The sequence below is a fragment of the Manis javanica genome, chromosome 2, assembly GCF_040802235.1.
Source record: "Manis javanica isolate MJ-LG chromosome 2, MJ_LKY, whole genome shotgun sequence".
Classification (NCBI taxonomy): domain Eukaryota; kingdom Metazoa; phylum Chordata; class Mammalia; order Pholidota; family Manidae; genus Manis; species Manis javanica.
Window position 1 is genome coordinate 201,152,649 of NC_133157.1, and position 27,061 is coordinate 201,179,709.

The 27,061-nt window shown below is 39.2% G+C and overlaps 1 protein-coding gene and 2 long non-coding RNA genes across 21 annotated transcripts in view; 2 read left to right on the plus strand and 1 right to left on the minus strand.

Annotated features, from left to right (window-relative positions):
• The window catches only part of LOC118971023 (uncharacterized), a 64,594-nt gene extending 58,238 nt beyond the window's left edge, over positions 1-6,356 (plus strand). For 8 of the 9 annotated variants that reach the window (XR_012128380.1, XR_012128377.1, XR_012128382.1 and 5 more), the window contains 2 exons: positions 2,280-2,397; positions 4,164-4,291. This is a non-coding gene — a long non-coding RNA (uncharacterized lncRNA). Of the gene's footprint in view, positions 1-2,279; positions 2,398-4,163; positions 4,292-6,235 lie in introns of those variants that run through there. The other variant, XR_012128383.1, reaches the window with a different exon arrangement.
• On the minus strand, positions 388-26,955 carry TNFRSF11B (TNF receptor superfamily member 11b). Its single transcript, XM_073229993.1, has 5 exons — positions 26,346-26,955; positions 9,914-10,283; positions 6,120-6,311; positions 4,174-4,398; positions 388-2,452 (listed from the first exon to the last, which is right to left on the minus strand). The coding sequence occupies exons 1-5, from the start codon at positions 26,373-26,375 to the stop codon at positions 2,064-2,066; spliced, it is 1,206 nt and encodes a 401-aa protein (XP_073086094.1). The 5' UTR covers positions 26,376-26,955; the 3' UTR covers positions 388-2,063.
• The window catches only part of LOC118971022 (uncharacterized), a 43,001-nt gene continuing 22,298 nt past the window's right edge, over positions 6,359-27,061 (plus strand). For 7 of the 11 annotated variants that reach the window (XR_005059252.2, XR_012128365.1, XR_012128368.1 and 4 more), the window contains exons 1-2: positions 10,277-11,858; positions 16,094-16,208. This is a non-coding gene — a long non-coding RNA (uncharacterized lncRNA). Of the gene's footprint in view, positions 7,855-10,276; positions 11,859-16,093; positions 16,209-24,265; positions 24,427-27,061 lie in introns of those variants that run through there. The other 4 variants (XR_012128372.1, XR_012128370.1, XR_012128374.1 and 1 more) reach the window with 4 other exon arrangements.

A 27,061-nucleotide genomic window follows, 5' to 3' on the forward strand; every position in this document is an offset into this window, starting at 1 on the left:
CCAGGCATTGCAATGCTGGGACTCTGATTCTCCAGGTTTGAGCCTCTTGACCTCACCTTTGCTTTTTATTTCCCCAGGTTTATGAGTTGGTATGATATTTACCTGGATCTGCCCTTCTGTCAAACTGGCCATACCTGGCCTGCTTTCACCAATGTAGGGTTGATCTATGCCAATGCTGCATTCTTAAGTTACTGTAAGGTGACAGAATAGAGGCACACACACTTGAAAGGAGGGATATCATGGTTCAATGATACCTCCTTCTTGGGAATTGTAACTGGGAAACAAAGACCCTCACTGGCCCTCTCTTTACACCAGTCCCAATCGGAGAGGACAATCAGAATCTCTCTCCTGGGAATTTGAAATTTTGAACTGGAAGATACAGAAACGTAAGATGAGAACGAAGTATAGCAACTTCTGCCCCCCAAGGGACCCAGAGTTATCTTAATATTGCCATTTCTGAGGCTTGGATACAACCTGTATTAGTTTGCTATGCTGTTCGGACAAATTACCATAAACTGGGTGGCTTACAGATATAAATTCTTTCATAGTTCTGGAGGTGAGAAGTCCAAAATCACGATGTCAGCAGGGCAGAACTCCTTTCAGATTTCTAGAAGAGTGTCTTTGTCTTCCCTGCCTGCCTCGGTGTGTGGCTGTATCCCTCCCGCACTGCCTCTGTCTGCAAGCACCTCCTCTTCTGTGTCTCCCCTCTCCATGCCTCTTCTAAAAACACTGGCCACTGGATTTAGGGCCCAACTGGGTAATCCAGGGTGATTTCCTCATCTCAAGGTCCTTAACTACATCCACAAAGACTCTTTTTCTAATAAGGTAACATTCAAAGGTTCAGAGGATTTTATGTGCACCTTATAGGGGGTGGGCACCATTCAACACAATACACCACCATTCCAGTGAATTTTTTCTTAAACTAAAGAGACCTGTTTCTCTTTCTGGGAACCAAAAGAACTTTGATACTTTGGTGTCTCAGTGCTCATGGCAGCAGTTACAAGTGGTTTGCACCATCTGTATTAGCTTGATTTCAAAAGTTCTCCTGTTTTAGTGTAATAAGAATTACTTTGAACTTTTTAAGCAGGTTTTTGCTCTCCTCCCCAGAGTTCCTCAAATTGGAATCTGAATTTTTAACAATCCCCAGATGTTCCTGATGATAAAGAATAGGAAAAATCGTGAAATCTCAGACCAGTTAATGTCCCATTCAAAGAAAAGCAAGAGGAAAAGCAATGAAAAATAATTTGAAAATTTTAATGGTGTTTATGTAGTAAAAACATAAAATCTTTTAAATAAGGTACATTCAATTTCTCAGAGCATCTAATATTCAGATAATTTATATTTCATACACTTTCCAACATTAAACAATTGACTAAATAATGCATTTTCTATAAAGTGATATTACAGCTTATACAGGAAAAGGTATATTACAAAACTATTCCACACAGAAAGAATGACAGTACCTATTAAGAAATGCTACAAACTTTCCATTAAAAAATATATTTTATCTCTTTTATTTGTCATAATAATAAACAGAATATATATATTTTTCCTTTCTAAAATTAAGTCTGACACTACCTTTTCCCCTTAGGATGATAATATGTACAAATCATATCTGAATGAATATAAATAGCAAATACTGCAATAGTGTTACAGATACATTAGCAACTTTTACAGAAACAAATTATGGCTTTCTAATAAAAGCCTCTAGGACAGATGAAATCTCAAAGCTATTTAAATTAGACATTCCCATATTTAGTAAGGCACAATAGAGTCTATTTTTGTATTTCCAGTTGAATTTATGCAAGCATTAATAAGGGAAAATACAGTCAGTAGATACTGGACCAGATCTATCAGTTGGGTAAACTATTTGCAGTTTATTGAACTTTCGGGGGTGATATTCTTTCTCCACACCATAGTTTCTTTTTGTGCACTGTGGCCAAATCGGGTCCTTGGTGATGAGAAAGAAATCACTGTAACCCCAACGCAAGTGACTGAGAAACAGTTTACTCATGCACTGCATCTGGTCCGTCGAGAGGAAACAGCCCAGTGACCATTTCCGGTTATAAGCAGCTTATTTTTACTGACTGAACCTGATTTCCTATCATTTCTAAAAACAGCTTCTGATACAGTCTGTACATAGTAAAGCTGTGAAGGAACCTGATGGTTTTCTTCAGGCTCTGAGTGACAGTTTTGGGAAAGTGGTAGGTCTTCAAGTGCTTTAGTGCATGCATTAGGCCCTTCAGCGTGTCTTGGTCACCATTTTTTATTCTCCACAGGCTGAGCAGCTTCAGGATCTGCTCACTCGGTTTGCATGCCTTCGTTGTTTTCTCAATGTCTTCGCTTGAGACTTTCTTTCCTGGCAAGCTTTCCATCAAGCTGCGAAGCTGCTCGAAGGTGAGGTTTATGTGTCCCATGTGCCGCTGCACGCTGTTTTCACACAGGTCGATATCTACATAAAGCAAAAACCCAAACAGATATTCACATAATGTATATTCTAGTATCACCCCAAAACTACCATAGGCAGAAGAGGTTCTCTCAGAATTTCATGACTTTGTTTTAAGGATAAACTTCTTTCCTTTTGTGGGGGTTGGGGGCAGAGGCTATGTGACACTAGTTACTGTCAAGGACTGAGCTTAATATTGTTCTGAATTTTAATAGGAAAAAAATGCTTTATACATTCTAGGCATTCAACAAAGCTTTGTGAAAAGCCCTTATTTTGAATTAACGGTAGAAAATGCAGATATATCACTCTGTTTTCTAAGAAAAACTGAAGAAATTAAAACCATAACATTTCAGAAAAACAGAAATAAACTATTCAAGTTAGTATTTTGTAATATAAACTTTCATTATTGATACCCAATATGTGTGCTATTTTAAGAGTTAGGTGCTTCAGTTTTTAATAAATAGCCTCACATTACCACCATGGAGGAACTCTGAAAACCCAATAATGTGGGGTCAAAGAACAATAGGAGATACGCAGCCTAGAGAATATTTCAATAATGAGCTAGGACATAAGCGTAAGTGGGAGTAACTAACATTTCTAATGGCAGGAGTCATTTACTATCTGTGAGCCCTAAGGCAAGTCAGTGCATCTTTCTGGACTGAAATGTCCTCATTTATAAAATAGGGAGTTTGATCCTTTCCAGTTCTAACAGTCTCTAATTCTCTACTTCCCTTTCATTTTGCCTCAGGGCTAATTATACTTTCAAAGAATATGTTTTGTTTGCCAAAAACAGAAGAAAAGTTCACTCTTTGCACAAGTAAAGGCATTCAGCTGTCAAAGACGTTAGTCTCCTAAAATCTGTTGCTTCTGTTTCAGATGTTCCAGGCTTTCAGGTGATATATGGCTCCTTAGTCATTTAGCTGTAAGTGAGGAGCAGAATGGATTTCTCATTGACATTATTTGCACTAACACCTCCCTCATTTTTTCTGGCATGTTCTCCAATGCTAATTGAAACCAGAACTCTTTCCACTGTACATCCTAAAGCTTACAGTCCACAATGGGTGCAACTTACTTTTCCCCTTTTTATTCTCTCCCATCATAACACACACACACACAGTTTTTAAAGGGAGATACCTTATAAAACTCTAAAACATGAGAGTACTTGGCTTTAACTAGCTCTTTCTCCAAGAAACTCAAACACTTTACAGAACTTATCTCTTTAATTCTCACGTGTGTTATTAAAATGGTAATTTTAAAACAGGCTATGTTATGAGGATTAATGTGAAGATATTTGTTAAGACACTTAGAGGTTCCCTGCAGAGAATTACCAAATAACTACAACACACTTTCTTAGTGGAAATGCAAAGTAAGATCCAATGTGGTTAAACAACAAGGCAGGTTAGAGTTGGAACACTAATAAAACTGTAGGGGATCTAGAAGCAGGTTTCTTGAGGTCTAGTCGTGCATTTGAAATGCACTGTCCCTTCTTTTAGAGCATTCAGAGCACTTTGAAAAGAATTGGGATATAGAACAGGTGAGAATAAAACCTTGCATGGCTGCTCTAGGTATAGCTTCCACAGTATCACTTGGTGAAAACTTTTTCAGCCCAATAATAATTCCACAGGGAAAATATCCATTCACACAAGAGGTACACAGTCTTATTCCTGATTTATGATAAATGGGTGTCTCTGATTTCTGATCCACTTGTTCATTTCAGGTTACCATACCTTGGAAGATCTTCTTGACCATATCTTGCTCTTTGTTTTGATGTTTCCATAACTTTAGCAGCTGGAAAGTTTGTTCTTGTGAGCTGTGTCGCCGTTTTATCCTCTCCACATTCTCTGCATTTATTTTGGTGCCAGGCAAATTGTCTACCAAGACACTAAGCCAATTAGGAGTCAACTTCGTAGGAACAGCAAACCTGAAGAATGCTTCCTCACACAGGGTGACATCTAAAGGAAGGTCAGAAAACCAAGAAGATTTGGTCAAGCCTTGGACTCTTGAAAGTCTAATGGACAAAAACAAAAAAAAACCTCACACAATTGAGTTTTCTAAGGTATATAATATGCTAAAACCTGAAGTTTGAATAAAAACCTGTCAGCTGGTCTGAGTGGCAGATTGTGAACCCAACAGGGCTTATGTCCTCTCTAACATTCTTCTAGGGCATTTGAAGGGGAAGAGGTTAAAAAAATGATTAATAAATATAATACTACTCCAAATAAATCACAGCAAAAATTCTATGATTTAACATATACATAAATATATTTTAATGTAAATATTAAACATTCTGTTAAAGGTTTAGGTAATATTCACAGGGTACTTCAAGATCAAAGTCAAAACAAACCTAAACCCTGCCTTTTAAAGAGCTTGAAAAGTAATCTGGAATAGTATCTTATTTTAGGTACACACAAACACATAGTTTACCTTTGAAAACAAGGATGGAGACAGATGAATAATTAAGTGGGAAAATAAACAGAAAACATATCCCTTGGAAAATAGATGCAAATCTGGTGAGGATCCATATATCTCAGGATTAAGAGTTTGTCTTTGGGTTTATCAGGCCTGTGTTTGAATCCTGGCTCTGTCATTAACCACATATTTAAACTTGAGCAAACTTCACAGTGGTTTTGTAAAGGTTAAAGACTAGGGTAAGTGCTCAATGAATGATAAAAAGAAAATTTAGAATTAAATACAGAGAATGTTAAAACTAGAAGTTGCTCTCTTACTAGCCTTTCCCTCATTCCATTGTTTGAGTAAGACAGCAGAAAGGAGAAATGACTTGCTTAAGATTTTGATTACACAGTGAAAAAATGTTAGAACTGGGTTTGAATCTTAGATCTCCCAACACACCTTCTAATGTTTCATATATTTCTATGTCATACAAAAGATGGACAGTGACTGTGAAGGGGTATGTGGGGGGGACTCGGTGAAGGGGGGAGCCTAGTAAATATAATGTCTTTCATGTAATTGTAGATTAATGATGCCAAAAAAAAAAGATGTTTGGGGAGAGTCAAGCTAATTAAATGTTAAAAGGCATATCATCCTTAGTGTGATGAACCCTTGGTAGAAGGTCTGAGATGAGTCCAGTAGTAGGAATGACAAAGGAGGACACCAGTCTTGTAAGTGTCATGACTATAGGGGATGCATTCAGATAACTTGAGCTTGGAGCTAGTGACACTTCCTGAATAATGCATTTAAGATAACCAGAGGAACTTAGAATTCCATGTATTAAATGAAGTAATACCATAGGTGATAAAGCCGGTTCTACATTTCTAATTTGTCATCAGATTATGTCATGGTGCTTCTCAGTCACCAATTCATACTTTGGCTAGTAATATAGATATTCTTAGAAGTAATAAAAATGTATGACTTAAAAAAATTCTATAACTTGGACTCTGATAGTTTGGTCTTTGACATAAGCTTTATGCCATCCTTATCCCCATGTGAAAATTTGATTCAAGTGGGAACAAGACCAAGTCAGGGCTTAGAGTGTGACTGCAGGAAGATGAGATTTTTTGAAAGTCTGTGAGTTGTGGCTTTAGCATCTGCACAGAACAGTCCTACTTGGTTAACATTCAAGAATGGGGAAATATGAGTTTCACTAAGAAGGTGGCCAGAGGGCCTTGTATTCAACTCAGAAGGGGTACAGACTGATTTTATGAAATACAGTTACCTATTCCACATTTCTGCGTCAATTCACTGTTTCCAGAACATATATTGTCATGTGTTGCATTTCCTTTCTGAGTCAGAAGGAGACCAAATGTACTGCAATTTGTGTGTTTTCGACAGGTTGCTTTAGATGACGTCTCATTCGAGAAGAACCCATCTGGACATCTTTTGCAAACTGTATTTCGCTCCGGGGTTCCTACAGAAAATACCAAGCAATTTAGCACCTTCTTCTCAAATCCTTGCATAGCAGATACCCTCTTCACACAGTTTTGGAGAGACTTTTCACTTGGTTTTGACCGCTACTATTATGTTGCACAAAACTTCAGGTGTTTTCATTTTCATTTCATTAGAGACAACAAAATGTCTACAGTTGGTCTCTTAGTCAGTCTCCCCTCCTTGTAGTACAAACACCAATTTGTTCTGCTGTTACCTACGAAACACTCATGAAATGTGACAGGAGAGGAGAGTAGGGTGTTCATTAGTCTGCCTGTGCTTAAGTGTCAGTGAGGTCTTGTTGTCAGCCATACTCTTCACACAGTTATTCCTGGAAAATCATGAAAATAACTGCTCTGTAACTGCTGTAGTATCATTCTTCGAAATCACTACCCATTGAACACTGCATCGTTAAATTCCAATTGGTTTCTACTGAAGTTCTTTCTTTTCTGAATCCTAATTGCACAGCGACTCGTAAGTATGCTAACCTTGCGAAGTAAAAATTTACAACATTATAATAAACTTTTGAAGGTAGCAATAAAGTTGGCCACTGACGCAAAAGTGTAAGCCTGCAGTTAAGTTAAATAGTAAATGGAAGATGATATACCATTTGCTTAAACTGTTGAGTTTTTAAAGAGCATAGTCATTAAAATTTCAGGAAATGTGACTGCAAGGGCATTTTATTTCATGGTGGAAAGATACTTGATAAGGTTGGAGAAATCATCAGTAGGAAAACTTGAACCAGTCAACAACTAAAGACACTATTAAAAATAAATACCTTCAAACCCTTGACTCTATCATGCATGAAAAGATGTACATTGTATTTGCATATGAAAATACCTCCACCTAGTGTAAGCGAGCTGAACAGATTTGGACTTCAATATTCAAATGTAAAAACAGGCCAGTTCTGGTTTGTGCAAGATGTCAGACAAAAAGGACAAATGAAAGCTGCAGAAAGTTAATAAACTTCATTTATTCAAAATGTGAAACTCCCACCTCATTGTATCAGAATGAGAAAAAAAGAAAAAAGAGCAAAATGGTTTGGTTCTAATTTTATCTTCTGCTTCTTTTCAAGGAATTGATGGTGCACTGACCAGCAAAAATGACAAAGGGCTGGCAGAAAAAAAGAGGAGGGGGAACCACAGGCCTGAGACTTTCAGGTCTTAAATGCCATTTCCAGCATTGCAGTGACATTCTCCTAAGAACCACCCTACAAAGAGGCCCTTTTCTTTTTGTACTTTCTTATTACACCTCTCTCCTTAGAAGGAATCCAACTCCACATCAAATTCTATACTCTCATAAGCAAATACATTTGGGTGAGGATTCCACAGCATTCTTCCAACGCTAACATTCTGGGAGTAAGTGGATGTGGCCATCTGGGTCCAAGTCTCCCTTTGCCAACTGCCACATGTTCCGGAAAGCCAGTGCACAAAGAAATATCATGTCATTCTTCAGAGATGCACGGTCAGCTGGAGTCTTCTCATGCATTCCAATGAGAAATCAAAGGTACAAGGCATTCCCTTCAGGTAATTTAGACTTTAAAGTTCTTTAACAAAAGAATCTACTAATGATAAGAGTATAAATGTCTAAGTATATTTGGAGGCTTTATGTAATGACCTTTCTGAACAGGACTTGACTCTTTGATAATTCATAGAACTTTTTATAAAAAAAGATTTATCCATCTAGGAAATGAATTTTGCCTTATTAATATCAGTGGAAACATCACAGATGTAATCGGGCTGGCAAAATGTGAAAAACCAAGTGACGAGAAGACCTCTGCTTTTCAGCTGAGAATGTCGCTGTGCCAGCCACACTAAAGACACAGGGCTTATGGAATGAAGTACAGTAAAATATGGAGAGGAGACAGCCTAACTCCAAAACAACAACGAAAGGAAAGGTTGTTAAATACTTTTTAGAATAATGCTACATAGACCTTCCTTCTCTTTGGGTTGGAAACCTCTTATTTGCCATCAGGAGCTGCTGTGTGGGTTTTTAGGGAGGAAGAGGTAAATACGCCCCACTGCGGTGCCACAAATAAAAGGATGGGCATCTTTGCCCTAAGTTTCCTGGCTCAGGGCTTACTGTATTCTACAAACAGATTTTCGTCTTCTGTGAGAAAATTCCTTGCTATTCCCATTATTTTTCAAAATTTTCTTGGTTCCAAGCTGCACAGTCTCTGCTTAATTAATCCTTCTGCATATACAACTTGCTGAATTGGATTAAATTAATTTGTTTTTGTTGGATTCCCCCACAACCTACCACCTACAATTTGGCTTAGCTTTTGAGTCCCAAAATACCATCCAAAAAAAGCTAAGCAGTGTCACCAGTTCCTCCTTCAGACACTCATACTAGAGACATTGTAAGGGACACTTACGCAGTTTGCACCTTCTGCGATTACTCTGACAAGATTCACAACTTAGGAGACTTAATAGATTTAAATTTCTGAATCTGTTCCTTCTGTATGCCTTTGCACCTAAAGTGCTTATCTTCTAATAATCTAGACCCTTTATATCATAACTTCTGAAAGTTAAAATAATTACAAATAATTTAGCATCCTATAAACCAGTGGTTTTCAACCAGGGGCGATTTTGCCCCCCAGAGGGTACCTAGCAATGTTTGGAGACATTTTAGGCTGTCACGACTGGGGGAGGAATGCTACTGGCGTCTAGTGGCTGGGAGCCAGGCATGCAGCTGCCTCTGAAGGAATTATCCATCACAGCTTGACATTAGTGCTCAGGTTGAGAAACGCTGCTAAAAACTGAGTCATCAGCATCTATCCTGATTACTCCATCCTCCAGTGACTTCAGTGAATACTCAATTTTCCCAACCCATGGGAGGATACAGAGTGCACTAAAGCCGGGTGAATGTGGTAGGAAAATAATGTGAGTTACAGCTTTAAAAGATTCAGTGTGCCCTGGCCTTAACCTATGCCATTCAAAATGCAAAAAGCAAAAGGGCTTTGTTTGTTGACAAGTACCTACTCTTGGCTTGACAATCTGTTTTGTCTAAAATACAGGAAAAGCTCATTGAAGAGATGCTGCTACAGTCTTTACCCTCCCAGACACTCAACTCCCCTGCCGAAGGAAGGCCCCACTTCGTTTTTCATAATGAAATGCATTTCCCCTCACCATTCTCACTTTTTACATAATTAATTATAACCGCTCATTGTTAGTACTCCAGAGCCTCATTAATATCAGCGTAATTACTCTCTTGGTATCAATTAACAATTCTGATATTTGTCGGAAAGCACTTCAGTTTGAAGCTGCCCATGCCGAAGTGAAACACAGGGGTAAATATCAACTATAAACAGGGTAATTCAGAGTGTGTCCCCTTAAAAAAAAAGGGCAATTAATCATGTATCTTATTAGAGAACAATTTGCTGCCTTTGAGATTTGTCACGAAACTGCCCCGAAGTGGCAAAGTATCCCTCGGAGAAACGGTCCTTTGGCAGCAATGCAGACACATGGTGCGTCTCTAGCAGACAATTTGCTATCCCTTACTGTTATGGGTGTTCCCTTCAACTTTCCCTGCTGCCTGACTGACCGATCCTGATTAATTCTGAGCACACTGGAAGCTGATACGTACCAGCATGGAGCACTCCAAATCCAAGGGGACAGGTCTGGTGCTTCAGGCAGAACTCGAGCTCCAGGTAGCGCCCTTCCTCGCATTGGCACACGCGGTTGTGGGTGCGATTGCACTCCTGCCGGACAAACTGCAGCTCTTTGCACACCGGGCTGCAGTACAGACATTCATCACTGGAGTGCCACCTGTCTGCGTAGTAGTGGTCAGGACAGGGGACACACACGGTCTTCCGCCTGGCTGTGCAGTGCTGTTTCAGGGAGGTGCCAGGGGGACATTTATCGCACATCAGCTGACGAGAAGTTTCTGGGTCATAATGAAGGTACCTGGGAGGAAGGACTTCCTGGGAGGTCCATTTAATGGAGATGTCCAGGAACTAGAAGAAGGAAGGGAAACAGTGGCCTGTCAGCATGGAAACAGGGTGGTTCTTCTGAGCAAAAGCATCATTAAAAGTCCTTTACTACCTGAAGCCTCATGACTTTCCTGCTTACTAAGCTGCCCCACAGAAAGTAAGCTCAAAAGCCACAATTCTTGCCCCTAGTAGCTTAATCTCAACCAAGATGGTTCTGGCGGCACATGTATTACATAAGTCCAGGCTCATAAATGACAGAGTGGAAAGCTCATCAGAATAGAAATTATTACCCAGATTAACTGCTAAATGACCTATTGGCCTAAAAGACGCTTCATCTCCCTGGGCTTCAGGACTATCTTTACATTAGAGTGTCAGTGAATGATTTGTGGTGCTCAGAACAGCTACATCAGAATCACATAGACTCTTTGGTGAAAATGTAGATTTCTGGGGTTCACACCCCTAAACATTCTGATTCTACAGGTACAGAGTTAGGGTTGGGATTTAAAAAAAAACCACAGTGATTCTGATGTGTGGAGCCCATCTCAATAATCATTGTTTGGTTGTTCCGCCTGGCAAATAGTTGTTGAGCCCTTAATATGTGCCAGCCTCTGTTTTGAGTAACTGGAATATAGCAGTGAATAATCAAGAAACCCAGATCTTATGGAGTTTGCAATCCCATTGGGGCAATAAGAAAATCAATAACAAATTACAGATAAATTAAATGTTAGAAGGTAAGTGTAAAAAATGAGCAAATAAGAGATTGGAAATATGGAGGGCAAGTTGGGGAGATTACAGTATTTAAGTAAGGAGGTCAATGTAGCCATATTTAGAACTAGAGGATAATCTCTTTTAGTTTTCCCCTTCTAAGACTTGATTCCAAACACACAGTGAAGTAAAGAATTAGTGATGTGTGAATGTTGCAAGATTACATCACAGTCATCTGGTCATTCAGTCATTCATTCATGCAGCAGGTATGTATTGAATGCCTACCTGGAATATACCAGGAATAGGCTGTGAGTAAAATCAGTCCCTGCCCCTATGGGCAGTGATCCACCAGAAAGATTCTTAGAATATGAAACCTGGTATTTCTCCCAGAATATCATGTGGCCCAGTCTTGATTCTCCTATGTAAATGATGTCTAGAAAATTAAAGGACCACCTCTCTAGTTAACTGGGAAAAACTTCAGGAAGCAGGGAGGGTTTTAATAGTTTCCATATGTAATGGCAGAAAGAGGATTCTGTGGGCAAGGGTGCTCCTTGGGAAGCAGCTCCAAATGGGTATTCTATCTTGAATTCCATGTCATAAAAGGTCTTCAAGGGAGCACTGGAGTAGTTATCCACACTAATTCCAGGAAGTATATGCTCAAAAGAAACACTGTTGCTTGTATGTAGGGGATGGTTTGTTGGGTTTTAATTGTTTGTTTTTGCTACAGGGATCAACACTGAGTATTTTCAGGCTTTGGGGAGGTGGCCGACCAAACACAACAACTTTTTCCCAACTCTTCTTTGCGGAACTCAGGAAATCTCAGAGAAACCCCTGGCCTGGGAAAAGCATGCAGAGCGAGGGAGTCAGCCCTCTTTTGAATTAGGAGTGACAAAGGTAAAAATGACCTTTATTCAAAAGCACTTGGGCATTTTAATCCAAGTAATTTCATTCACTTCATACTGGAAAATGACAAGTGTCAGGGCTGACTAGATCTTATATGAGCTGGTAAACCAGAGCCAAGTATCTAACCTGATGTGATGGAACTTTTAACCAAGGGCACCTTTCAGAGTACTGTGATATAAAGGACTCCTAGCCATCAAAAAGTAGAATACAGTGCAAAATTGGGGCTGCTTTGATGGTCTTTTCAAGAAACCCTCATGACCTGAGGGTGTCTGGGGAAAATATGTTCTTGAATTCCCCTGGGGCTTTTAACTGGCACAGATGTAGTGCATCACCATTAGGAGAAGAAGAAAGGGACCAGTAGTGGGTGAAAGCTCTGGTTTGCTCTCAACCTTTCAGAAATAGATGGAATGTACTTATTCCTTCAACACACACTGCCTGAACACCCACTGTGTACCAGGCCTTGTAGAAGGAAATTAGCTATGGTGGTGCACAAAGCAAAGATGGTCTTTGCCTTCGAGAAGCTCGTAGTCTATGGATGATGCAGATAGCAAAGAAGTAAAGAAATAAATAATTACAAATAAACATCGGTGTTTTGAAGGACATAAAGTAAGATGAAATGACTTTGTGCATTTTAATATACTATGCTACATTTTTCAAGTTTCCTTGTATAGATGTAACTCAAATATTTCTAAACCCTTTAATGCTAGGGAATAAAGTTTTCCTGATGCAACTTGCAAAGATGTATGAAAGCTATGAGAAATGCTTTTTTCTCTTGCTGTCACTTTCAATTTCCTGAAAAGCCAGTTGAGAGGGCTCTGTTGTTCCAAGAGGCCCAGCTGTGAGGTCCAGAGGGACACCTCTGTCTTGCACATGACTGAGTGAGCCCCATTCCAGTAGAGCTACAAGCCCTGAGTCTTTCCCCAGCCAGACTGCCCATCATCCCCCCTTTCCCTGTCCAATGTGGTTCGGTTCTGTCCCTTTATTCATCAGCTGATCTTTTCTCCCTAACCAGGAGGGGATGAGGATGACCTGGGAAAACCACACAGATCCAGCTTGTGTTCCTCACCAGAAGGAGCCACACAAACATAAAATCTGACCAAGAATGCTGATGCAATTTGTGTTTTTCTAGGCAATTGGACATGACACTGTTGGTTTCTTGAAACCATGCCTTGGGAATTACTTGCCATTTCTTCAAAATACAGGGAAGTTGAGGTGAAAGGAATCCACAGAGAAAAAAATAAATAAGGTTGACTGAAGGATTAGAGGGCAATTATATTAGTGAAGGTAATTTCTCCAAGGCTACTGCATGGGATTATCATATATAGTATTTTTAAAAACCAGAAAGCCTGGGGGAGCTGCAGGCCTGTCTTCAGCAAATTTCACTGGTCCTCTGTGTTTTATTTGAAAATTTTCCACTTTGGTAAAAAGACAGAACTGTGTGGCCAAACTTGGATATTTAGGTCTCAATCTCTGGTTAGCCCCAATTGCCGCACAGAATTTCTGGAACCCATTACTGGACAGAGGATGGGCAAGATTAATAGAGTGCTTCATGTCAGTCCTCTTACTTTCTTTGGCATTTCCCGGAAAAGCAATGAAAAGGAGGACAGATCATCTTCACATTGGTTCTGTCTCCTTTGCCAGCTGGTAATATTTATAATCCAGTAAGAGTTCAAAAGCAAATTTCTGTGTATACTGCATAACCACTGATGAATATCTTCAAAAAAGCAAGGACACATGGATAGATGTGTCTGAGGAAGCATCAAGTACTTTCTGAAGAAGAGGCCACTCTGTTTTTGGTGCTTTATGCTAGCCTTTTGAAGAGAAATGCAGTGGAATTTTCTCTCCGTTTTTTCTTTCTCCGTCCTCCGAGTCCCTGTCTTCCTCCTCCCCCCTCCTACACCTGTCCTTGGGTTTAGACCGCTTGTGCTTGAAGGGGATCTGAGAGTCCCCTGCTCTAGCGCTTCCCACCAGTCCCGGAATCCTTCCAGAGGCCCCCATGTGTCTTCTCCGGAATGGAGAGTTAAGGCTCCAGCTCTATAGAAAAATAGTTTTATTCTCTCCTTACCTTCTGTTTTTCATGTTGGACAGTGGTGGTTAAAGAATTTTCTATTTCAAAGCCAACTATCTTCCTTCATCTATCAAATGTTAGCAGAGGATGGTAGTGGGTGGTTTGAATCAGTTGTTCCCTAAAGCCTTCTCGATCTCCTCCATTGCAGTGGTCTGTGGGTTGATGGTTTAATTCGCTAATGGACTTGGAAACAATTGCTTTAACCCCCTTCCTGCTTCTTGCTCCACTCTGTTTTATTTGTGAAACCTCTTTTAATAACAGAACTCCCTTTACCAATCTCTACTTTTCAGATTCACCTATGCTGCCCATTCCATCAGTATAACCAAATGAAGCCCCAGCACCCTGAATTCTCAGCGATGCCTTTTCCTCTAACACACTATTGTCCCATCTGCTCTTATCAGCGCAGTTACATACTTAGCGAAAGTCAGTTGCCTGTTTGCTGCTGAGTCTGTTTTACGCTAGTTGCATACATGTATCTGTACATGCTATAATTGTAACTATAGTTAGGTAGTTCAATTAAATATTATGTAACCAATCACCATGGGTGCGAAAAACAATTACTTTTCTGTGAAAATGCTTTGGGGATGACTTGATAAAGATGGGCCACAGAAACCAAAACAAAAGCAAAAAACCTGCAGTAGAATTTAGAATAGCTGAGGCAGTGGGGAAAACAAAATGGGGAAAACATACAGAAGTATCATATAGTCAATTGTTTCATAAATGTCTTTAAGCTCCAAAACTGAAATGAATGAGCCACAAATTACAAATAAAAGTTTTAGAAGAAACACAAGCATGGGATTCCAGTTAACAAACACAGATGCCAAGAAAAGCCTTGGCCAGATCTCAAAATATAGGTGAATGAATGTTTATTTAAATGCTTTAATTTAAGATACATGTGTATCATTTTTATTATTTAATGCTTTAAGTGATTTTCCAATTAATCACCTAACTCTTAGTGCCAGACATAAAAAAACATGTAATGAGAGTTCTATATTTAGGAAGTAGAGTGGTATGATAATGGTATGTGTTAGGGTAGCAAAAAATGGGCAGTTGGAGATGGAATTCTGTTTTACTATTCCATTCCAACATATGTGCATTAAATCTCTGCTCTGTGACAGGCAATCAACTTAAAAATAATCTTTATAACATTTTGGTTTGTACATACTTTAGGATGTCATACCATATTATCATTAAGTCTACACCAGCTACAAAAATGGGTGTTAGAAATGAGTAATTAACCATCCTAAGTCACAGTAATTAGTGGAGGCAGAATTCAAACCCAGAGTATGTGCCATAAAATGCTGCTTTTGGTCCAATCCTTTAACATTTGTCAAATGCTCTCACTTATGCTATAGCCTCATGCACAGTCAAAAGTAAGCCCTAAAGTGCTCATTTTTCATTCAGACTCCAGAACCTAGAATTAGAAGATAACAAAAGTTAGGAAATCAACCAAAGCCCCCCATAGCCCAGATGACCTGATGCTGCCTTTTCTTTCTTTGTGCTAAGACTAGCTCTCATCCAGAGCTACTGAGATGGAAGTTTCTCAGATGATAAGAGATTTTACTGAATCACTCTACTGGTGTGTGCTTCTTCCTAAAGGATAAAAGAATATACTTCCTCCAGCAAGTTTATTTTTACATTATGCAATGCAGCCAATTCCATACTACTGGGCTTGCTCTCTGGTATGCAGAACCATGAGTGACCCAGTGGGTTTCCATTTATGGAAAATTCATTAAAAGGAGCCCACGCAAAGCTTGAAATAGCTCCTTGGTTTGGGAGTTCGTTTTGTGATCTCTCGTCATGATCTTTGCCACAGAGAACTATTTGAGGACTAGCCAGAGTTAGCTAAACTTCTGGCCAATTTGGAAACCATGCCATTTTACAGTGCGTCTTAGCCAACAAAGGAAACATTTACATTATATATCATGGTGACATTCCTAAAGATGTCTTGTAGTATAAAGCTTATAAAATTAAACTAATTTTTATGAAGATTAGTGTATTTGATTTTCTATGGTCTTATAGTAGCTCCTTCCTTTTTCCTCCATTCCCTAAGTAATTCATTTATTCCTTCATTCAGAAAACACTTATTGAGACAATTACTATACCCTAGAAATACTGCTAAGCAATGGAATTGAATAAGTTAATGTTTTTCTTTCAGAGGAGCATTCATCTAAAGGCCCAGTATGATGCAAAATACTTATAAGTTCCTGCAAAACTATTGGAGGCAGAGAAGAGGAGAGAGAGGATCAAGAAAAGACTCAACAGAGAAACAGGTCAGAAATTATGAGGGGCTGCAGTTAGGCACTGGTAATGGAGGAAAGGAATGAATAGATATATGTTGGCTGATTGCATTGGGAGGGACTCCTAGAAAAATCAACTGTTGGGTATGTGGTGTTACCATTAATTACTGACAGCCGGAGGAGGAAGACAGTTATGGGAAGGACAATCAATTTAGTTTGAAACATATTGCATCTATGAGACTTAAGTGATGATGTCTCGTAGACATCAGACAACTACACATATATTGTAATTTAGGACAAATGCCACTAAAGATGCAATTTTTAGGATTATGAGCATATTAATACCTCTAGAAGCAGAGAGATAAGATAGCATTTCCCAGGGAACACTACAAGCAAAAAGGACGAAAAGTTAACTTTTGGAACTTATAAGCATTTGCAAAATGCAATGAAAATTAGAAGGTGAAAAAGTAGGGATATCACAGAACTTCAGGAAGACTGCTCAGAGGACAATTAATAGCAAGTTCTAAAAGGTGTAGACCTTGGCAATTAAATCAATGTTAATTAACAAAAGCACATGCAGATAGGCACCTACATTTAGAACATGCATACCAGAGTTCCAAACTCAGACAACTGCATTAGTAACTCCAGGTCACCATCTTACCTCTAAAATAAGAATAATCCTTATTTGACCTACCCCTGTACAATTGTTATATTTCAAATAAATAAAGAGACACAAATAAACTTGGTGAAGAATAAGGTTCCAGACAAAATATGAGGCATGATTACATATGTTAATTACAAAGGACATAGGAAATGGGAGACATTTTGAATCAGATTCATTTCTGGAGACATTTCGAAGTTTCCTGCTCAAGAGAAAGTAACAAACCTAAAATGTGCCATGAGTTGATTATCTACCCCATTTTTAATTGTCGCCAGAAAAAGTGTCTCTGACTTGTTTTAAAAATCAGTTTCAGTATCTTCCCAACAGGTATGATTTTCTTGGTTTAGGTCAGGTGTCGCGAGGCAATTCCATGGGTTCACATAGAGGGCCCAGAGAGAAAAGCCTTTGTTTCCATATTCCTTAAATGCTTAGCATGGTGTCTTACTCATAGCAAGTATTCAATTTATCTAATTTAGTTTTATTCAATAGATATATTGATATCTGCTATGTGTAATTAGGATCACTGGTGATAATATAGATGTAGATAAATATCCACTATATAAAGGATACATTTGCAAGGGTGGGAATGAAATCTGCAATTTTCTCTTGTGTAAAATGACAGTAATGACAGAATTTGCCTAAAGGAACATTTTTTGAAAGCATCTTTCATCTTGCATGGCATATTGCATGTACTGTGCCGTTTGTATTTAGCTTCCATTTTAAAGACAAATGAGTGAAGAAAGCAAGTAGTCCATTTGAGGGGTTTACCTTCTGCTGCCAGTTCCCCACCTCAGAGTCTACCACTGCTTAATAATTTTCACAATAGCCAGGTGTTTGGCTGAGGATTATGTCTCTAGGTAAGGGAATAAGAGCAAATGAATCAAATCTGTTCATCTATACAGAACTGATTTGCTGCCAACAGCTTTTGCTAGGCAAACGGGGAAGGAAACGCAAGCAATTATGATTTATTAAATGACTCACTGGGCCAAATTCTACACTATTGTGCTTCCCTTGGGGCTGAAGAATTGTCTCCAGATAAAATTGAACTCTAAATGCATTTTTGTAGTTGTTCCCTTCAGAAGTTCCCTTCAGTCATTTGAAGGGTTTTACGTTAATGAGTGGTATCTTATTTATGTTTGGAATCACCCAGAACTGTCAGGGTAGATTTGCTGGATATTTTTGATGCTTCAGAGGAGTTTTATAGGCAATGAACAGTTGATAGATTCACAAATAAAGGGAAAATAAATCTCTGAGAAAACAGAACTTGTAATACGAGTAAACACTTAAAACTTCCTAAGAAGGATATGTGAAATCTAACATATTTTGGCTCCCAAGTCTTAGTATTTCTGTTCACCACCAGATTTGAGAAAGAACATCAGTTGTGAAAGCCTCTACTCAACAGCACGGCTGATTATAATTTAGGGCTCAGAATTGGCAATACCTTTTAGTATGTTGATATTTTTGAACATCAATTTTTAAATTCCATTTTATTTCTACAATGCTTTTCTTTGAAGATGATACATTGTTCACATCATTTCATTAATCCCTTTTGGTTGCTAATGATCTGGGTTGAGGCTCAATCAATGTATGGTTAAGGGCAGCTCATAAGAGAAATACAGAAAGACCATGGTGATTATAAAATGGAATAGAAACTAGAAAAAGAAATGGAATAAAAAACAGCACATTGAGTTAAACATATGGACAATTATGTGTGCCTACGACATGTGAAACATCATGCTAGAAGCCATGGGTGATATGGTGAGTAATAACAGCTTACTTAGCATTATATTACCATACAGGAGGCTCTATGCTAAGCCTTTTCATCACATGATATTATGATCCACTCCTCGGCCACCTCTAGCGAGACAGGATTATCTCCATTTTATAGATGAGGAAACTGTCTCAGAGAAGTTGAGTGACTTGTCAAAGTCATAGAGCTAATACACATTCAAGCTGGGATTCAAATTCAATCCTGCCTCAATCTAAGCCTTTAACAACTGACTCTTCCCTCTGGAGACTGGCACTCTTATGAAGGAGATAGGCATATAAATGATCAACTACAGCACAACATAAAATTCGGTAAGATCTATGTTTTATCTATCCACCCATTATCTATCTATTTTTCTATTATCTATCTATCTATCTGTCTGTCTATGCATCCATCCATCCAGCTAAACGTTTCTTCTTCCTCTCTTGTCCTGCAATGCAGTAGTTCGCACAGTAGTTCACTCTCAGGAAGATGCTCCTGTGAGACTGGGCAATCAGTCGTACTTTATACTAAGCAGTAGCTTCTTAGGAATGCACCTCTTTGAATTTTCCCTCTTTCTTTTTCTCCCTTACTCTTCTTTTGCTCACTCTAGGTTTGCACTTTCTAATAAGGTAATAGAACATAAGTGTTTGTCTCGTGCTCTTTCCTAAGGAATCTGGGCTAAGAATCCATGTGCAGTAAAGAGGCCAGGGTATTTATTTCAAAGAAAAAAAACATCATGCATGATCTTTTGGAGCTGAAGGAGGAGCTAGAAAAGGATAAAAAAATATACTGGAATCACTTTGCCCAAGGATTTGACTCTCCTGAGCCCCATCATGTGGCATTCTTAACCGAAGCAGAGAAAACCCTTCTCTGGGTTTGAATGGTTCCATAGAAGCTTTGATCTGGTTAATGGAAGTTTTTCACTGGACTCAGCTACTAGATGTAGGCTGCTATAGGCAGAAAAAATCTCAGCCAGGTACCCTTAGAGAAAACTGTTTAACTTTTCTGCACCTTGGTTTCTTTTTGTATAAAACAGATCTCTGTGTCATAGTATTTTTGCGAAAAGTAAGCGAAATATTCTGTGTGACTTTCCTAGACAAAACATATTCTGAGAATCATTAGTTTGGTTCTATTTTCTGGTTTCCTCCTGTGGCTTAGCTAACTAGGTAGAAGGGCTCCTGATGAATGATGAAGATGAGGGAACCTCTACAGAGGGAGGGTCGGTTGGAATTGATGAAGAGGAAAACTTCATCCCTATTTGCTTACACTTACATAATAGGGTGTTTGATTTAAAGTATGCTGTTAAATACCTGTTGATCTTCCCATTTTGCAGCCCAGCTAGGCTTTTATATAATCTCAGTTTCCAAAACTTTGAATTTTCAGCATCAGAAGAACGAAGAGGTTCTTCCTCATAAATTCTTCTAACATTATCGTTGACATCAAAGGAGCTTAAACTGACAATCTAATAATCACAGTTTTAGTTATTTGTAGTTTTAAATGTCCCTGGCACTTACTGCCCTTCAGTGATGAGCTATACTGAGAGTTTGGCTGTTATCAATGAGGACTGGCTAGCTTTAGACTGTGCTAACGAAGAACTTCAAAAATCTCAGTGAACAATCTTCAAAACAAACATAACAAAGGTTTATTTCTCACTCATGCTATGTCCCTGTGGGTCCACTGAAGGCCTTAGCATTGTCCTTTGTCTCAAACCTAGGATGAAATAGCAACTAATACCTGGAACATGGTTGGTTTTGCTGTGGAGGAAGGAAAGAGAAAATAAAAAAGTTGTGGTTGGATCATATATTGTCAATTACGTGCTCTAAATTGGAAGTGACGTATCAGTTTAATTCACAAGTCATTGGTCAGCCCTATTCACATCCTCACACCGTCACCCCAACCAGAAGAGGCTGAGTACAATCTTACCATGTTTCTGGAAGGGAGAACTGAGAATAGTTTACAAACAGCACTAACAACTACATCATTACTCAATAAACATCACTCATACTTTCTACTTGACCTTTTTTTAGCACAACCTATTTTTTTTTCCTTTTTACTGAATATTAAAAGAAGAAATAAGAAACAGAGCATGTAGGAGCAGAGGTTTCAGTCTATCAGCCTGGGGTAGTATTCAATTGTAATATTTAATGGTCAGGCCAACCTACCCATTAGCATGCTTATGTGGCCTGAAGGTTTGACATTTCTTCCAAAGGGCCATGTGCATTTGTCATGTCCTTCCTTGTGAATACAAATTCAAAGGCAATTATGCTCAACGAATCTAAGGAGTTGCTAGTTACCATAATTATACCTCTTTAGAAAGTCCTGAGGGAATGTCTTGGACCCAGCCTCTAACTAAATGGAATATAAAAAATGCACACCTTAACGACTTCTATGCATATTAGCTAAAGACAAGATGGACTTGTTTCAGAGTGAAATAATATTTTTTGGCTTAAAAGAATAATCTGTAATCTAAGAAGTAGCTAACCTTTCAAAAGCTGCTTTCTCTTGTGATCTCATTGACTTAAACAGAATTTCAAATACCTGAAACCAAATGGGCAGAAGAAACTTCGACAATTGCCACAAAATGAATTTTTCAGAAACATTCCTTTAAGGTCATTGTTTTCATAGTTAAATGAGTCCATTTGATTTTTATATGTTTGGAGTATTAAAAAGTGTATAATCAATATTTTTTTAATTACTTTTTTAATGACAAAAACTTAACACTAAAGCAGACCTTCCACATATCACCTGGTCCAACACCCCTCTCTTAGAGATGAGTAAAGTAAGATCTCGAGAAGTGGAGTCACCCACTGTACCTCAGAATCTAAGACAGACTGAGAAATTGGAGCCCCTGCCTCCTGTCTGCTGTTGCAGAGATCTTACACCACTATGCCCATGAATTCCGAAATGACATTTTTTTTTTGTTGGTGCAAATTGACTGTGGGGGAAATTTTTTAAGGAATAGGGTCCTGATATCCATATTTTCTAGGAATATAATAGGGTTTTTTTGTTGTTTTTTAACAAAAAAGTAACATTACATGGGAAGGGAATTGAGGTTTTTGGATCAAAAACCAGGGTAGAAAATTGAATTTACCAAAGGCAGTCACAAAGTTTAGATGAATTACTGTCTTAATTTAAATCTAAATCCATCTTGACATGTACTTTCCTATTTTATAGTTGATTATTTAAGAGGCTTTTACAGAGAATGCTTCCAAGGTACAGACTAAATGGAAGTGAATATCCTAAAGCTATTCTTTTTATTTGTATAGAAGCTTCAAGGAAATTAAACAATGTTTCACAGTATTTAATCTATAATTTTAGAGAGGTGCATTTAAAAAATAATAAAGTAATAAATCAAGGCCATCAGGAGCACATCACTTTTTAAAAAGGGCTTTACAAAGGACATTTCATTTCCTCCTGCATTATCTACCCATTAATGGTCTGGCTGATTCCGGTGCTTCTAAGAAACTGGGGTGGAAAACAATCTATCCAAGCACTTGGGAGGTTATGTTACTTTATGGTTGCGAGAAATCATTACAGTGTGTCTGTAGACTCTTCTGGCCTTTGGAACACTGATGTAGAGAGCCAGGTAAATGTGAGAGGGAGTGGGTACCACATAGCTTCTTACCTAATGTGCTTTAACACTATTCTTATCCCTTACAACTGTCTAAAAGAATTCTTTTTTTAGACTTTCTCTGCTAGTTACCCCAAAATATTCTGTGGTAGTGAGTTCCAAAAACTAATTACATGTCACATAAAAATACTATCCTTGTATCTATTTCAAGTTGGCCATACCTCACTCTTTCTTCTTGCATAGATAGTTTACAGATGTTGCTAGGATTTCCGATTCACTAGTTCCTGCTATTGTGGGTTGCTAAGTTTTATTTTGATTTTTGTTTTCTTTTCTAAACATGGCTGCTATTACTGTTCGTATTTGCATTTTGTTTACCAGACTATCAGTATCAGAAATGCACCCGGGCGCTGCTTCCCACTCTCCTCTCTTGCCCTGTGAAATATTCCTTTCCTATGGCTTTAAAAACTTGCTCTAAGCTAATGGCCTAGATTTTTTTCTCCAGCCCAGGCTTCTCCTGCACTTTTTTGAATCCAAATGCCTACTTAACAATCCATTGGCACATTTTACAGACAAATAAAAGTCATCAAACCAAAAATAAATACTTGATGCCTGAACCAACCAAATGGAAGGACAGAAAATGGGTTTAGCTGAGCTTAGATCGTACTTCCAAGGGTCCACATATGAATGTTGCTCATTTAAGAATGGGCCTTCATAAAGGTATCGATATGAACCTTCGTAGTATAAATGTACAAAAGAATATTTAAAATATTGGTCAGATGAGTAGGGTGCTATATTTTGAAAGAGCTGAAAGCCAACATCAGAACGTTGAATCTCTGGCAGTAAGTTAAATTCTGTTGGACCATCCTTGGAAACTGCTGGTAGGTACTACAACACCCAGGCAAATCTCACCATAGCCCCTTTGACCCAGCAAACACACAATTTGCATCAGGCATTGTGGAGACCTGGAGGCTACGAATATGAAGAAAATAGAAATCTGACAACTGTGGTTTAAGAAATCAAAGTAATGATGAGATTGAAATTAGGAACTGTGCTGAACATTGCTAGGGACAAGGATCAGGACTGTTTTGGACTGAGTATGTATGCCAGACTGTTCTAGAAACTTCAGAGTGAACATTCTCTTAAATATGTAGGCAAAGAACAAGGCTAGACAAATATGTACACTCAATCACAGGGGATGGGAAAGATGCCAAAATAGTAATAAAACAACAACAACAAAATCAGAAAGAGCATTATCCTAAAGGAAGGCAGACAGAAGGCAGTTGTCTTGAGAAAAAACATTTACTTTCCCCTCCCCCTCTCCCTCCCCAACCACTACCCCAAGTCCTATCCTCATAACATTAATTCAGAGCTTAGCTTTGAGAAGGCCAATGGAAGTTCCTCCCGCCAGTGAATATCTAGGCCATGGCCAGGATGTTCCCAGAGTGTCAGGTGGCCTCTGGGCACTCAGGAAAAAAATAACCTGATGATGTGACTACCTCACCTTGAAGAGTAGGTCTCTGCTTACCTACCTTAGGGAGCATTCCAGAAAGCCTGTAACTATGGCTTTTGTTTTAATGACCACAACCTACCAGCATATCCTGTGCTCTTACAAAAATAATCTAGAATTCTACTTTGCTACACAATTTTACTTTCTCCCAGGTACGGGATGCCTTAATTTTATCTCTAGCAGTAAAACCTACTACCTCTTCTTCAAGATGATAGCGGTGCTGAGCGTTAGGGGCATTTCTTTTACCTAATCCACTTGGGTCTAGTTTTCTTGCCATTATCTGTGAGCACAATGCTAGGTGCCAGTGAGTACAGAACAGGAACTTTATGTGGGTGTCTTGCATGTGTGCATATCATTACCTCTATTTTATGGAAAAGAAAATTAAAAATCAAGAGAGATATAACTTGCCCACCATCATTTATCAAGTGAGCCATTGCACTGGTATTTGATTTTGGTCCAACTGATAACCACTGCACCACAGCTTCCCTTAAGAGGTCCTGGAGAGCAAGATTCTTTATATTCCCAAATCACTCAGTACTTCTCCTTTTGTTACTCCCATTATATGTACAACTATTTGTCCACTATCTGCCCTTTTCATTAGGCTGTGAGGTCCATGGGGACAGGAACGATGTCCATCCTATTTTCCACTCTGTCCCTAGTGCCTAATGTCATGTGTGATATGAAGGAGGAAGTATCCAGAACGCTTCTAGTTCCTGAAACTGCACTTTGGTGTTTTCAAAAGAACATCTGAACTCTTTATGTGTAAGTACATGGTGCTCATTTCCAGTCATTTATAAGAGAAAGTCAATCTCAGACACTACAGAGAAGGAAAGAGAAATCTTCCCTATTTAAAGTATTTACTATGCTCAAGACACATACTGGCTCCCTTTTAATAATGCTGTATCATCTACAATTAGTATTATCTATACACTTACCTATCTTCTTATACAGACCACATATCAAAACATTTGTCTATTTTCTACTTAGTTACAAACATTATTTAGTGGAAATTCTAAAATTTTAACAGCATTATGTGTTCATTAGTAATGAAATCTTTGACAGAATACAAAGGTCAAGGTAAAATAAAGTGTCTCCATTTAATAGCAGAATTATTTATACTAGCCAGACACTAGAATGATTAACTCAGTTGTGGTATATCCATACAATGGAATGCCATACAATGAAAGTGGCTGAGTTCTTACTTCCAACGGTGGAGACAACCTCACAATGGAACCTTAAGTGAAAGTAGCCAGACACAGAACAGCACAAAAAATCCATTTATATTAAGTCCAAATACAAGAAAAACTCATTAATGGTGTTAGAGGTCAGAGTATTGATTACTGTGGCTATGTACATAATAGTGACAGGGAGGGAGCCCAGAGAGCTACTGGGACACTAGCAATGTAGTATTCCTTGATCTGGGTGCTAGCTCACAAGTGTTCACTTTGAGAAACTTCGTTAGGCACTTAGGATCTGTGCAGTTCTCTGTGTGTATTATATTTTAATGAAGGTTGACTTTTAAAAAGTTTTCCATAGCATCCATACTGGTGGAATTACTTTATGTATTTTATATATATATATAGTGTTGGTAAGATTAGCATACTTCTGTGTGGACTCCTGTCCAACCTATGTTTTCTTTAGTGACCTTGCTGTTTATTTATTTACTTATGCCTGTGTATACCAGGAACTAATTGGAAGATTTCTGGCCTTCCACTCAATACTCCTGCATTGAATGATGAAATTCAGGCATTTACTCCAATACTGTCAAACATGTATGTGGCTTAAATATGGGTTTTACTATCTTTTTGTGAATGTCTGATTCATATCTCAGTGTATTACAATAAGCTGTTGGCCACAGAATAATCTACATACAAATCTTACTAACTTGATTGGCCAAAAATCTTAATCAAAAAAAAAAAAGCTAAACCAAGTAACAGAAATTCCTTTTTTTCCAAATAGTGTATTAAAAATAACTTTTAGCCCTATTTAATGCTGAACTTCAATTATTCAAATATATTTCAGAATAGTTTACATGATTAGCCCACCAGTATTTTCCACATTAAAGCTGAAAACTGAAATAACCAATTTATTATTAAACAATAATATTTTAATATTAAAATGTTAAATTGCACAGTTAGTAATATGTGTGAGAGAGACATCTTTTCTCTGGTGCCAATTATTCATAATTTCCCGTAACTTTTGCTTAAGTGGGGAATGGGCCTAATGATGTATCATATTCACTTCATTCAAATGTTATCCTGATTATAAAGTTCTAAGAGGACTGGCACCTCCTCCCAACTTACTCTGATTCTAAGGGACCGCTTTATTACTAATAATAAAGATGAGAGATGATACCCAAGTCATCTGAGCACAGATGGTATGAACTGCATGAGGGCATTAATAATCTGACATGAAGAAAGATAGTAAGTGGATAAAAATCATTCAAACAAATAAGGTCTAGAGCTCCTGTCTCTTCTCCACAAACCTAGCAGGAGCTTCTTAAAGGGACACGATTGAGAAGAACGATTAACTTTAAAGAGGTCTCTTGTTCCAACCTGTCCCCAGGTCTCTCCTGGGAGAGGAAGCAAGTTGAGGTCCGTCCCCATCAATTCCCGAGGAGGGGCCGGAGACCTGGAGGCAGGCAGCCTCGGCCGGCGCAGGGTGCCGGGCCAGGGACTTACCACGAGCGCGCAGCACAGCAGCTTGTTCATTGTGGTCCCGGGGAAACCTCAGGCGCTGCGAGCTGGCGGCGGCGGCTGGGCGAGCGCTGCGGTGCGTCTCCGCAGCCCGTGCCCTCATCACCGTATATATAGCGCCCCGGCGGCAGGAAGTGTCGGCTTGGCTTTGATCATTCATTCCCTATCTACCCAACTTTGCACCTTTCTTTTTTAGGAACCTTGGGCGGGAGAGGTGGGGGTGCGGAGAGCCTCGGGTTAACGCTTTCGGAGCCGGGGCGGAAGGAGTCTCCAGGGGCGGGGGTTGGGGCGGGGCGGGGCGGAGAGGTCTGGCCCCCGGAGGGGGAAAAAAAGGCCACCGGGCTGCGGAACAAGGCGGCTGCTGTCTTTGCGAGGCCCTGAGGTTTCCCGGCCCCTTCCCGCCAGCGGCCGGCCCCCTGGCAGCCGCGACCGGCGCAGGGAGGGCTGGGCGCGCGCTGGGGAGCCGCCGGCCGGTCTCCTCCACGCTGAACTCGGATCCAGCCGAGGTCCGGGCGCAGCCTGGAGGCCGTCCCAGGCACTTTATCCTCTTCGATCTGACCCCTTCTCTGCGGGTTCTGAGAGCTCCAGCAAGAAGGCCTGTCATTTATGCACTGCGTTGTCTCTGAGCACCGACCGAGGATTTTGCAATCATTCATCTCCAAGGTTACACAGGCCCTGTAGAACGAACTTCTCTCGCTTAG